Source organism: Stegostoma tigrinum, chromosome 4 (assembly GCF_030684315.1).
Source record: "Stegostoma tigrinum isolate sSteTig4 chromosome 4, sSteTig4.hap1, whole genome shotgun sequence".
NCBI classification, from domain to species: domain Eukaryota; kingdom Metazoa; phylum Chordata; class Chondrichthyes; order Orectolobiformes; family Stegostomatidae; genus Stegostoma; species Stegostoma tigrinum.
Window position 1 is genome coordinate 96,579,784 of NC_081357.1, and position 15,210 is coordinate 96,594,993.

At 40.4% G+C, this 15,210-nt stretch overlaps 1 protein-coding gene across 2 annotated transcripts in view; it reads right to left on the reverse strand.

Annotated features, from left to right (window-relative positions):
* lyst (lysosomal trafficking regulator) overlaps positions 1 to 15,210 on the reverse strand; it is a 298,945-nt gene that overhangs the window by 122,547 nt on the left and 161,188 nt on the right. For both annotated transcript variants that reach the window (XM_059645552.1, XM_048530826.2), the window contains exons 14-15: positions 14,532 to 14,705; positions 1,377 to 1,537 (exon numbers count right to left, since the gene is read on the reverse strand). In XM_059645552.1, the coding sequence (XP_059501535.1) occupies positions 1,377 to 1,537; positions 14,532 to 14,705 (335 nt within the window). The remainder of the gene's footprint in view (positions 1 to 1,376; positions 1,538 to 14,531; positions 14,706 to 15,210) is intronic.

The following is a 15,210-nucleotide window of genomic DNA, read 5'->3' on the forward strand; positions in this document are numbered from 1 at the left end:
AAAATTGAGTATATAATGGAAAAATGTGATACCCATCCACTTTGGCTGAAATAACAGAAAAGCAGTGCACAAAGAGCCCTAATTTATGAACATCTGACTAATGAACACTCCCACTTGCAAACACAATCCCACACAATGGTGTAACTTTAAAGATCCAACATAGGAACATTTCCTGTACTTATGAATGGCTACTTTGTATTATCCTGTACCGTGTCCCAAATTGCATACTCATCGACTTGTGAACATAGTCATGAAAGGATCCCATTCGCAATCTGTGGACTGCCTGTGCTATTTAAATGGAGAGAGATCACAGAACTCTTGAGGTACAAAAGGATTTCATTATTGGTATGTACATCACAAAGTTAGTTTGCAGGCACAGCAAGTGGAACATTGGAGTTTAGTGTAAGGGGCATGGAATACAAAAGTAGGAAAGTTTTATTGCAACTGTACAGAGCCTTTGGTGAGGGTGCATTCAGAATACTGCATTCAATTTTTGAAAAATGGATGTAATTGTATTAGGTACTGTATTAGGGTTCACCACTCAGCCCTGGTATAATGAGGTTATCTCTGAGGAAAAGTTGAACAGGCTTGGGTTGCACCTGTAGGGAGTTTACAAGATTGAGATATTATCTTATTGAACCATACAAAATCCTGAGAGAACTTGATAGATACTACTGGGAAGATGTTCTGATGGACTAAAATTAGGAGACAGTTTAAGAATAAGACATCTCCATGTAAAACAGAGGTGAGGAGCTTTTTCTGAGGTTGTAAATCTGTCAAATTTATTTATGTTTAAATTTATTAAAATGGGATTAGATATACATCTGATGGACAAGGCCTATGAGCTACAGACCAAAAAGTGGGGTTTATACCATTGATAATGGGGACTGCAGATGCTGGAGAATCCAAGACAACGAAATATGAGGCTGGATGAACACAGCAGGCCCAGCAGCATCTCAGGAGCACAAAAGCTGGCGTTTCGGGCCTAGACCCTTCATCAGAGGGTCAGCTCACCCATGATCTTATTAATTCGTTAAATTGAATCAAAGGGAAAAATGGCCTGATCCTGCTCTTAAGCTCTAGCTGAATGTCTATAAATAAAAGTTTTCATTAAAACACATTGTGGAATCATGAATGTACTTCTGGCACAAGGCTGAAATTGTGTCAACATTCAAAACTAAATGCCTGAAATAAAAGGGGTTTAATGGACTTGGAAATAAAGCAGTAAATACAATGATGAATATGACTGGTCTAGAGACAAGTGGCAAAATGGACAATGGGCTGAATGGTTTCATACAATTTCTTTGATATACCCAAGTGAAAAAAACGTATCAAAGGAAGTGAAGAAAAAGGTTAAAATGTTACTAAATTGTTACCATTAAAAAGAAGCAAGCTTCCAACATTCCAAATTCCTGCCAACCTAGTCGCATCCTCTTGATTGGGCATACTGTGGCCAATCATCGCAAACGTTTTGTTACTGTCAGAGGACAGGCTGCTCTTTCGAGGAAGAGTATAATCCAAGGCCACATCAGATTTTCTGAAAAACACAAAAAAGCCATCACTGAAAATATGCAATGAATCTTTTGATATTTGCCACCTTGTCATTAAAAAAATTATTCAGACAGGTACAGGCTCTTTACAGCCATATGTGGATAATTTTCATATTTGACATAAGTCACCTTGTACAATATATTTACAGTCAACTGACAATCATTGTGAGGATGGATCAATATGGATGAATAACAAGGAAACGCTCAGTCAACTAGTGGGTAACCAGATTAGCATCAGTAGTGGAAAAGCACTTAGATAAATAGAGATTAATTAAGAAAAGCTAGCATGGGTTTGTTAAAAGAGATAATGGGAACTGCAGATGCTGGAGAATCCAAGATAACAAAGTGTGAAGCTGAATGAACACAGCAGGCCAAGCAGCATCTCAGGAGCACAAAAGCTGACGTTTCAGGCCTCAACCCTTCAGAGGGGGCCTCCCCCCCCTCCCTATTTATTTCAGAACTCCCTCCCCAGCCCCCTCTCTGATGAAGGGTTTAGGCCCAAAATGTCAGCTTTTGTGCTCCCGAGATGCTGCTTGTCCTGCTGTGTTCATCCAGCTTCACACTTTGTTATCTTGGATTCTCCAGCATCTGCAGTTCCCATTATCTCTGATCACAATTTTAACCTCACTGCCAACCCTCTTCCAGGGATGCCCAACCTGAAGAAGTTATCCTCCTCCCTCCGGGCCAACCTCAGGGAATCTCTCTCCCACTGCAACTCCCTTGTAATCTCTTCAGCCTTGAAACTGCTCGACCTGTCCATCCTCCCCAGACTGACCTATCCCCTCCCCACCTATACTCTCCTCTCCACCTATCTTCTCCTCTATCCATCTTCAGTCCACCTCCCCCTCTCTCCCTATTTATTTCAGAACTCTCTCCCCATCCCCCTCTCTGAAGGAGGGCCCAGGCCCAAAATGTCAGCTTTTGTGCTCCTGAGATGCTGCTTGGCCTGCTGTGTTCATCCAGCTTCATACTTTGTTATCATAGATTTGTTAAAGGCAAATTATGCTTAGACAATCTGATTGCCTTTTATGATAAAGCAACAGAGATGGTTCATGTGGATAACCAGGTTCATGGGGTGTTCATGGACTCCCAAGAGACATTTGATAAAGTGACATAACAAGCAAGCCAGAAAAGTTATTCCCAATCCCAGCGTGACCTTCTCTACATTGGTGAGACCTAGCAGAGGCTTGGAGACCACGTTGTACAGCACCTGCGCTTTTTTCACGACAAACGACAACAGCTCCTAGTTGTTAACTATTTCAACTCCCCCTCCCACTTCCTGGCAACATGTCCATCCTGGGCCTCCTCCACTGTCACAATGACGCCACCCGGAAACTGGAGAAGCAGCACCTTCCGCCTTGGGAGCCTACAACCCAACGGTCTCAATGGGGACTGGATCAGTTTCAAAATCTCCCCAACCCCAGTCTCATCCCATGACTTATGTCACATGAATGGACCTGGAGGAACTATGGCTGTTGTAAAGTTAGGGTCTAAACTGTCTTCTGAATATTTTTAGTGGGGGGCGGGGGGTGAAGCGTTTGGTCTGGTCCATAATGCTTGCCATGACTGTCAGGTTATTTGCTTTTCAAAATATGCAGCAATCCTTTGGAAAACTAATTTAAAAAGAGTTCTATTTCATTTCAGTACACAGTTATAAAAAGACAGACCACTTACTCACCTCCACCCTTAATACAATTAAATTCGATTTCAAAACTGCGCTTTATCTCAAACATGCAATACATAAACAACAAAACACAAGACTTGCATCCATTTACAGCCTATCCCATAATTCTGCCTTCAGAACAATACATGTGCAATTACTTATTCTTTTCAAGGCAAGTGAGTACTCTTTACATTAAATACTTGCAACAAAACATAACATCTGAATATTCATGCATTCAGAGTTTCAAACTTTTTAGTGAAGGCTAGCATCAGTATAAATTACTGATAACAAAAAGTGTGAAGCTGGATGAACACAGCAGGCCAAGCAGCATCACAGGAGCACAAAAGCTGACGTCTCGGGCCTAGACCCTTCTGTGCTCCTGATATGCTGCTTGGCCTGCTGTGTTCATCCAGCTTCACACTTTGTTATCTTGGATTCTCCAGCATCTGCAGTTCTCATTATCTCAGTATAAATTTCTGTTTACTTGCTATTGTGCTGGACATAGACTTCAAATTGTTGAAGGGCTGACAACGCCAAAGTCTCTTTCTACAGTACAGTATTACTTCTGAAATAATACCAAAATTGCTGATGAAACTCAGCAGTTCTGAAGATAAGTCACTAGACTTTGAAACATTAACTCTGCTTTCTCACCAAAGATGCTGCCAGGCCTGAGTTTTGTCTGCAATTTCAGTTTTTGTTTCAGATCTCCAGTATCCTCTGTTTTGTTTTATTTATTTTAGTACTACTTCTGATAATGGTTTAAGTTCCTTAGTGATGTACACCACTGCTCCTCTATTCCATACAGATGATCCTGCAACAAGGCTGCATCTCACCCCACATCAGCAGTATCAATTGCTGCTTTGAAAGGTCTTGAAAGAAAATCGGGGAGGCCAACACTGGTGCATTTATTAAGAATGCCTTCAGCTTTCTAAAGCTTGCTTGACATTCTGCAACATCAGGTTTGGAAAGGATATCCAACTCTGGAAAGGAAGGGGTCAGCAATTGTAACTCCAACAGGATTCTCCTGCTCACTGAATGTGCAAACACTAGCTGGTTATCACCAAATGCACTGTTCCACCAAACAGACAAGTTGAAGACTTCTTGGAGGCACTCATGATCAAAGCACTGGCACATGATCTACTACATCATTGTTTGATCCTGAAACCAAAAGGATGTCCTCATTACCAAAGCAATGACTAATGTAGACATCTCCTGGATAGATGATCAGCTTATCCACTCCACATGTCCATCAAATGCCACCAGAAGCAGCTGAAGATGAAGTAGTTCAGAAAAATGCACCTTGTTGAGAGATTTCAACAGTCAAGCAGACTAGTGAACTTCCAACAATGCCTTCACCAAAATCTCTAGTGTGTGCATTTCAATGAAATGGAGAAAATCTGGTAAGAACTGAAGACAGCCAACATCTTGTACTGCGAAGAAACCATCCGCTACAAAACCAAGCAGCACCAAGACTGGTTCAACATGAATGGCCACATCATCCAAGGCCTTGTCAACAAGCGAAAGAAAATTCTCCATGCCTGGTAAAACAAAATCACCAGGAAGACAGAGACAAGAAAGACAGAGATACAAAGAACAAGAGAAATCAAGAATAAATGGTGGACTGAGAAAGCTAAGGAGCTAGAGCACCTGACTGACAAGCACAACACCCAGGGTTTGTTCAATATTGTTAAGGCAATATATGGTTCCAACACCCTTAGCCTCAAAGCAGTACAGTGTAAGGATAGGACCTTGAGAGGCAGCAAATATATCAGCCTCCAATGGACAGAACACTTTAAAGTCCTAAACTGCCAAATAATTGTTTACAAGGATATGAGAAAGGGAATCTCCCTCATTTCCTCAAAGGTGATCATGGGCTCCCACCTAATGAGGCAGACATTGAAACCATCATTAAACAGATGAAACTGGAAATAAACCACAGGAGTAGATAAGATTCTAACAGAGATTTTCAAACTTGGAAGAACAGAGCCTATGCATCACTTCAATCAACTTATCCTGACAATCTGGGTTAAGAAAGCAAGCCTTGCTGATCTCAGGCAAGAAGAATCCAATCTTTTACCAATCTGTTCCAGGCCAACTTCTGGTCCATTCCTCTGCTCAGATAAACAGAGAAACACTCCCAAATGTAGATCATTTCCCTGACCTGTGAAGCTCTCTCTCAGCTAAGGCTGATATCTATGCAGAGGTTCAACACTGCAATTAATCTGCAAATGCTGCCTTTGTATGCCTAAGGATGACAGTCTTTGACAACTGTGATATGTGAACTGATGCTAAGATCCTTGTGCATAATGCAGTTTTCCTTCTGACTCTTGTATATGATTCCAAAACTTGGACGATGTATAATGTTACCTTAAAACTCTGGTGAAGCACTATCAACACTGTTTGAGATGGATTCTCCACATCAGGCGGGAGGACATGTGTACTAACATTTAGTGATTTGAAGCAGCTAATAGCACCAGCAGCGAGGCTAAGGTAATCCAAAGCCAACTCTGTTGGGCTGGCCACATGCTTAGGAAGCTTGAGTTCCAACTACCAAAACAAACCTTTGCCCAGCTCAAGGAAGGTGAGCAGAGAGATCTCTGTGTCCATGTACACAGATCCTTGAAAGTTGCCACCCAGGTTGACAGGGCTGTTAAGAAGGCATAGTGTTTTAGCTTTTATTAATAGAGGGATCAAGTTCCGGAACCAAGAGGTTATGCTGCAGCTGCACAAAACTCTGGAGCAGCCACACTTGGGGTATTGCGTACAGTTCTGGTCACCGCATTATAAGGATGTGGAAGCTTTGGAAAGGGTGCAGAGGAGATTTACTAGGATGTTGCCTGGCATGGAGGGAAGGTCTTACGAGGAAAGGCTGAGGGACCTGAGGCTGTTTTCATTAGAGAGAAGAAGGTTGAGATGTGACTTAATTAAGACATAAGATAATCAGAGGGTTAGATAGGGACAGCCTTTTCCTAGGATGGTGACGGAGAGCACAAGGGGGCATAGCTTTAAATTGAGGGGTGAAAGATACAGGACAGATGTCAGGCAGTTTCTTTACTCAGAGTAGTAAGGATATAAAGCTTTGCCTGCAACGGTAGTAGATTCGCCAACTTTAGGTACATTTAAGTCATCATTGGACAAGCATATGGTCGCACATGGAATAGTGCAGGTTAGATGGGCTTCAGATTGGTATGGCAGGTCGGCACACCATCGAGGGCCAAAGGGCCTGTACTGTGCTGTAATGTTCTATGTTCTATGAAAGTACTTTAACGAAAGGACAACACAGGAAGTGTTTCAAAGGCCCCCTGAAGCCTTTCTTCAAGAAATACAACACAGATGTCAACATATTCAGAAGAAATCAACTTGGAGGAAACTCTCGTATAAAGTGATACAAATCGTCAAGACCACCCATCAGTAAGAGGGAAGTATGGAAAAGAAGTTGCAGAAAGAAATGCCAATGATCTTAAGGCTTGGACCACTTCCAGAAACACCTGCCAAATTGTAGGTGGAGATGGGATTCTATTACCAGGCGCATCTGCCATCCAAAGACTACAGAACCAATGGCCAGAGACACCCAAACTTCCTAGGTTGATAATCATACTCACTAGCGAACGATTGCTAACAACTAGCAGAAGGATTACTTCAAGAACTGTCTACTCTTGTAATTCAGAGATTATCTCTATTTATTATTCTTACCATCTGACAACTTGTACTTAATTCCTCTTCCGTACCATAATACCTTTCCAGTATGCTTTGACATATTCAATTGTAGGGAGAACCATCAGGAGTATTTTTCTGATATGTCACTCACTAACCCTCACAACTATTTTGGATGGATCACTGAATTACACTTTCAGAAGTTCGCCTCGTAAAGGTACCAATATTTCACCTCCCACTTGAAACGTTCTAGTAGCTGAATGTTTATTTACCAATGCTTTTATTTTCACCCGAAAAACCTTCAAATGTTCCTGTGCTGGTTTACATGCTCCTGTGAGTCTTTTCTAAAAGGATGGGCACAGAGCCAGTATTGAAGATTCATCTTTCTGGTCCAAGAACTACTCTTCAACCAATTTTAATGAACCTCTAATCTCATGACCACACACTCAATAGATTTATCTGAGGAAGCTCTAGAAGCAAATATTATGAAATGCAATCGCCTATCCCAGTTTTGTGGGTATTTATGACAGTATGCCTTACTCATGGCTTTGAGGATCTGATGATACCTTTCCAAAGCTCCCTGCATTCTTAGTGAGAAATAAAGACACAGAAAATAGGAGGTGTAGGCCATGTTGACCTTTCAAGCCTCTTCTGCCATTCAGTGTTAATGACTGTTCATCCAACTGAAGAACCTGTTCCTGCTTTCTTCCCCATACACTTTGATTGCTTTAACGCATCCACCACAGCCCTTCTCCCCAACCCCCAACCCCCCCCCCCCCCCCCCCCCCCCCCCCCCAATCCAAAACTACTAATGATTTCCTGGAAAATTCAGGAACAATTAGAAGCCCGGTCAGACTGTATCTCAAAAGATAGCCCAAAATGAGAAAAAAAACTTCACTACATCTTTGTGAACAGCTGGCTGTGTAAAATACATGTTTACTGATGCCTGCACTTTCTGTATTCCCATATGTTCCCTCATATGAGCATGCTGCTTGCAATACATCCTTACAATATTTGAGTAGTTTGAACAACCATCCATTCTTCATTTGCACCCTCAGTACTTTGCCCTCTGATCCGAGATGGCCTTGAAATATTCCCAGTATCCATTTCTTACCTTGGCCACTTGCCTTCCTTTCATTCTCCCATTTTCTTTCCTTTTCATATTTGAGGGTGGAAGTGGAGGCATTTACTTTTATAGATTAACTCAATCATCAGCTATTATTGCTGCCTGTCTTGCAGCTGTAATACTCAGGTCCTCAACAAGCTTTATACATAGCTTCAGTTTCCAATGCTATATCCACATGTCAAAATTACATTGCATAACTCTTTCAAATTTAATATAGAGTGCTCAAGCAATTTCCTCAAAGCCAGAACCCCTCTTACATTGCTTAGGCGCTGACTCATTTGTAGTCAATATAGTTTTCTTTAGAGTGTCATAATCCCATGAAACCTTCTCCAACAGTGAAGTATAAAGTCGTATACTTTACCTGTCAACTTATTTTGCATGAGCTATCTCCAGTCCTCATTTGCCCAATTCATTTCCTTAGCCATTTTCTCAAATGATGAAGAATGCCTCCACATCGGTTTTGTAAAATATTGGTTGGGGCGGCGCAAACTTAAAATATGATCTCACCAGACCTCAAATTATTACTCCGATTCTCCCCTCAGAGTCCTGCACTTGTATCTGACATCACCTGCATGTTTATGGAATAAGGTCTTAATTGGCACCCTATGAACAGCTTCTTTTTGAAAGAAAAATGGCAAAGCAGCAAAAACTGGATGTCTTTTTTAAGTCAATCCCCAAGAAACACAGCCATCCACTTCTGGATTAACTATTTTTCGTCCTAACCCTGCAACCACAACTGCACCTGAAGGTGATGACGACAACCCTTAGCCCCTGCCTTAACAACTCAGCAACCTCAAAGCTACCCTCCTCCCCCCATCAAATTCTTTCAAGGTAAAGTGTTAAATTTACTGTGTTATTTTGTTATTAGACATGAATGTAACATTTATTTAAACTGTGCTATTCTGTGTGTTAGGCTAACTACTATATTTGTTTTGATTTTGAGTAATTTTTTGGAGGTCTGCCCCAACCATTCTTTTTCTATAAGCTCTGTTATTTTGATTGCACTATTTTCTATAGCATGAATTTGCACAAGAACACAACAATTGCATTATAGCGGAAGGGACAGTACTAGAAATAACTCTGCCACTTGCAGGAATCTATTGCTGTTTCCAGAGCCATGTCTTAAGTGAAGTGAGGTGCAAGCCGCCACCTGCATTATTTGCTAATACCATATTCAAATTCTCATTGCCCACGTTTGAACAAATCCCAGATAAGTCCGCAAACTTTGTCATAATTCACAGGGGTTACATGCTGGAAATCAAGCCCTGCTATTCTCCAAATCATCACAAAAGTTAAATTTTTAATGTAGGACATAAATTTCCAAGTTAATCCATTTCCGGACCCTGACTGAAAGCAAAGGCCACGTTTCTGTATTAACTAGAACTACTAGTGTAAGCAATTAGAATCTAATCAATCTAACTGTTGTAAACCATCAGTAACGAAACTAATTAAAACGCTAAACATCCCCTTACACACTGACAGACATAGATAGGAAACAAACATGAATGGTAAAACAGTTCAAGAGGTTTTATTCACAAGATCTGTTCAGTTTGTTCTTATTGATCAGAAGATTTCTTCTTGACCTTCCTTTTTCAAATGCTTCCATAGGTTTGCAAGAGACACAAGGTGTCTGGTTCACTTATAAAAGGTCTCTGACTTATCAGCTCAAAGTTACAATCTAAAGGAAAGATAAATGGGGTTTCTTTAGTTTAAAGTGGTTTACTAACTCTGGACTGAGTGAAGACCTGATGGTGTCCTGATATCTTGTTCCCAGCAGTTCAGTTAGCTGAGAACCAATTACATAATTGTTACCAGACCAAAAAAAGGCTTTGTCACTGATAACAAGTAGTCCATAGCTGAATCAACCTCTTGTTGCTGAGTGAAACTCCATCTGTAAATGCTACTTCGGCTTCAATTTGTCTGGAAAGACTCACCTTCAATTACTGTCAGCTTTGTAGCTTTTCAATAATGCAGCAATCCTCTAAAATATTGACTTTAAAACTGCTGCTTCTTATTTAAATCTATAATTTTTAAAAGCACAAGAAAAAAAAAGACAACCCTGACAATAGACATTGTGAGAAAGAGACACTATGGCTCATTACCTCTGCGCCAGGTCTTTAGTGAGCTTATCTAATTTAGCACAATAGCCCTGTGCTATTTCCCTATCCCCAAAACATTTTGCCTCACAAATATTTATTTAATTTCCCTTTGAAAACTACTACCATATCTGCTACCATTCTTTCGAACAGTGTTTTCCGTATCATAATCAGCTTGAAGAAAAAAATCCTCAAGGTCCTTTTGGCATTTATTTTAAATTTGTCCCCTCGGTTTACAGGCCATTGTGCCAGTGGCAACAGTTTTATCTATTTGCCCTATCGAAATCTTTCATGATATTTAAATCTCCCCATAAAATTCTCTTATGTAAGGAAAAGAAACCGACATTCATGAAGTTCTTATATTGTGATTCAAGCAGTCTGGTGATGCCACCATCTTAATACCACACTTGCCAACACCTCATTGTTTTCTTTGAATGCAGTAATATAAATAGAGGTGGCTTCAAGGAGACAATTCAATTTGTAAAATCAATGGTTTATTGAGATGTTGAGAACTTCAAGTTGCATCAAGCCAGTTTAACAGAATCTGAAGCTAACTGAAGAGATTGCCATGCAGTGGTCATGGAGATCAAAAGTATGCTTTCTTAGATAGCCAAGAGTTAAATAAATTCAAATCAACGCAGCATTTTTCATAGAATCCATACAGTGTGGAAACAGGCCATTCAGCCCTACAAGTCCACACCGCCTCTCCGAAGGGCATCCCACTCAGACCCATTGCCCCACCTCTGCATTTCCCATGCCTAACCCACCAAACCTAAACATCCCTGGGCACTGTGGGCAATTGAGCATGGCCTATCAACCTGATCTGCACATCTTTGGACTGTGGGAGGAAACCCATGCAGACAGGGAGAATGTGCAAACTCCACACAGACAATCGCCCGAGGGTGGAATTGAACCCGGGTCCCTAGCACTGTGAGGCAGCACTGCTAACCACTGAGCCACCATGCATTTAGGAGGTAGAACAACTTATTTCTGTGGATTAGATTTATTTCACTCTCATGTGCTGTAATCAACATCATTACAAACAGGTATTTAACATCACAATAGCTGGTGGAATTTAAATTCAATTAATAAACCTGGAATTGAAAGCTAGACTCAACAATGGGACCATGAAGTTACCAATTGTCATAAAACCCACCTGGCTCAAATGTCTTTAAGGGAAGAAAATCCACTAGTCTTACTTTACATGTGAATTCAGGCCAACAGTAATGTGGTTCATTCTTAACTACCCTACATAATGGCCTTGCAAGCTGTTCAGTTCAAGGGCAATTAGGAATGGTGTCATGATCCAACTTATAATACTACTGGATAAATCAGATTCCACACTGAAACCTGGCTTGAAAAATTAAACGTTATTGTATTTTAGTTTTATCAAGCTGGTCTCTCAATGAAGCATAAGAAGGCAATGTTGTAGATTTTGTTTTAACAATACAATTGTTTATTAAGCAAACAGAATAATTTTTTTAAAAACCAAGCTATTTACCTATAGCACAAATTCAAAGAATTTAAAATACACTGTAAAAATATAATTCCAAAATATTCTTTACAAATCCCCAAAAAAATCTTTTGGGCTGTATCCAAAATCACTCCTATTTTAGTACTCACACCAGAGGAAACATCATTTCATAACACCTCAGTGGGTGTAAGGTAAATATGATATTAATGCCAGGACTAGAGACACTGATAACTTCTTGCTGGAGCAAACATACACCTGCGCTTGAATGTACTCAGCTTCAAGTAACCGCTTCGGTGTTTTATCCCAACATTTCTGTTTATGACAGTCAATAACTCCTTACTCAAAGATAAATCTATTTTTGCTACATGCTCGCCTTCCACAGAGGGCTGCTCTATGTAATTATCTCCAATAATTTCAGAGAAATGTGTAAAACAAAGTAAAACTGGCAAATCTCTCGAAGCCATGAGGGTGTCTCTTTGAAATAACTCCACAGATGCTGGTATCCTGTTACCAAGTTACCCTTTATTTAAATGTGGAGAGTTCTTGACACTGATCCAGCTTACTCAGAGCCAGCTCTCAGAGCAAAGGCAATCTTTGACACCCCTGTTTGTATCTGTCAGCCAGGGCTCCCTGATTAGAACAAATTGATGACCCCAATCAGGAAACTCTTATTCTGAGATTCTACTTCGTTGATGTCATTACAATCGCTACATTCTTCCCCCTCTGCAGCTCCTCCTGGGGCAGGTCTTACAGCTCAGTCTGATAATGGACAACAGGTAATGCACAACAGCTCGCCTCTTGCACCCAGAGAATCTCAGAAGAAATTCACTCTCCTCTTCAATCTGTAAAGGCATCAAGGCAGTGACGTCCTGTGTCCATCTCAGAATCTGAGGTATCTTCAATGCTTAATAGAGAGGGAAAAACCCATGGGTTCCAGAGCAGTCAAAGGCAGTCCAGGAGCCAGGAACATTTTGGTCCATCGCCGTTTGTGGATTTGTAGCTTTCATATGGTCTACCTCCTTGTTTAGGGCTGTTGCATCTACCCAAACTTCCTGTGTCAGCGGACCTGGCCTCACTTTGGCCATGTCTCCCCTGACGTAAACTGTCTCTCTCACTTAACCAAGTCTTGCGTCCAACATTGTGTCCTGATGCTGTTTCACATCACCCCATTAAGGTCCAGAAAGATCACATTTAACATTAAGGGTTAGAGCACATAACAAATTTTGTTAAAGACTAGTTCTGTGAACAGGTATCAACCTCCATTAGAACTGGGTGACCATTTAACCAGATGTTTATTTTGGATGCTGCTAAGCAAAGTAATCATTTCAAACCAGATACAGGCAGACTGTCCAGGTAGTGCACTGTCCTGGATACTGGTGTTGGAGTTCTCTTCCTCAGTTTAGGTTTAGTGTGACTCTTTTGCTGTCTTAAATCCACATACCAGAAGTGACTACAATGGTTTACCTGGATTCTGAAGTAAAATTTAACCATTTGGCCGAAGTCTGGCTTTGTTTTGGCATTTGCTATGGACTGATGTAGAATCCCTCTGTTCAGGAAATGTCCTGAGTGAGGCTATGCACTTGCTTTCATCCAAGTGGTGTTCCCCCAGCTCAGTTGGATTGGTAGGGTGTCCAATTCCATTGCAATACCCTGCAACTCCACAGGCTCCAGTTGCCACATTTTTGTTGGACTTCAGCTAATAAAGGTGTAACCATGCAAAACACCTAATTCCACTCTCATCACCACTGAAATAACTCCACAGAGGCTGGGTATCTCGTCACTGAGTCATCCTTTATTTATACGTGGAGAGTTCTTGACACTGATCCAGCTTCCTCAGAGCCAGCTGAGAATGAACAGAACCTTGGACATTCCTGTTTATATATGTCAGCCAAGGGTCCCTGATTGGATCAGATTAATAGACCCTGTGAGGGAACTCATTCAAATTAGTCTATCTGGCTGACTTCGTCAGAATCACCATATCCTAGTTTTTAAAAAAATTCAAGTCTAGAAATTTCTCAGACCTCACAGCACAATGGTCCACTTTGCAAAGTCATAAAATACCTCGTGGTAAACAAAAATCCATTTGTGTATTGCTGTCAAAGTAGTTCTCACAAATGGGATGGCATTGTGCCTTTGAGAGATTTGTTCTGTGCTGTTTCTCTTGCAGAGAGGTGCTGCCACAGTGATGCAGAGTGTCTGCTTCAGAAACAGTGGGTAAGCAGCTTTGAGCTCCAAGTTTTTTATTTAAAATATCCGATGAGTAGGCAGAATCAGGCTAACATAGACCCAGGGTTATAGTTTAGCTTATAGTTTGGATTTGGAGTTGTCTGTTGAAGCTGACAGATCAGCTGTCTCACTGCTGGAGCAAAAACTCGAGTTGCCCCTCTGCAATTAGATTGTTTCTTTCAGTGTTCACCGGACTGGAGGACAAGCATATGAGGAAAATCTGTTTTACTGAATTTGTCTTTGCAAAGGGTGTGTTTATAGGATGCTGTGATTTTGAACCAGTTGATTATCAATAGTTAAATAATATTTTAGTTTGTTAAGAATTTCAATAATAGTTAAAGTAATACGAAGTCTTTTTTTTTGTATTTTAACTTGAAAAGCACCTTACATTTTCCTTTGAATAGATGAAAAGTTCGGGTCTAGAATATCTCCTTGATATATTTTGAAGGGGTTTGGTCTGGTTGACGACAGAAAAAGCTGCAGAAGAAATACTCTGGCTACAGAAATACTTACAAGTTAATTATTAACTTCAGAAACATGGAAAGCCAATGTTATTGACAAAAATCCAAACTTAAAATAAACAAAATTAGACAGTTTGTATCATTATGAACAACAAAACGCTGGCTTTACCAGTGATTCCACATCTCAAAAGAATTTTTTTAATTTTAGAAGATCAAAGTAGTGATCAAATTAAGTTCATAATTATTTGATAAGCTACAAACGGAGAACCAGATGTACATACCTTTGTCCAGACATCCAAAGTGAAAGCTTGCCATGAATACACTTCTTATTTTCCGACTGTTGGACATAGGTTAACGCCAAGTGCTGCCACTTTCCTGGAGTTAGAATGTTTTCTTGTGACTCAGCTTGTGCCAGCAGGCCTGCTTTCAAGTCATCGTTTGGATCAATGCAAATTCTACAGGAAGAAAGCAAGTAATTGAGAAATTGCAATGTACAGTTTAAAGAAATAGTACATTGATAGAGCTTTTCACATCTTAAGGTATTTGCAAAGCAATTTACAACTAATTAAATGTTTAGGAAATGTAGTCATTGTTATGTTGGAAACATGGTAGCCAATTTTTAAACAGCAAACTTTCACAAAAAATAATGATAAAATGAGCCAATAAATAATCATTCGGACTAGGAAATAATTACTGCCAGGACACCACTTCTTCTCTTTTGAAATAGTGCTGTGGGATTTTTCATATCTGACTGAATGGGTTGACTTGATGTAACATCTGATTCAAAAGATGGTGCCCCATCAGTGCAGCACTCCCTCAGTACAATGTAGAGTGTCAGGTTGTATCTTGTGTTCTTCATGAACAAAATAATAAATGAATTCCGCTTTTCACCACAATGAAAGAGAAATTGTCACATTTCATCAAGAATTCAGTTCATATGGTCAGCAAGAAAATAAAGAT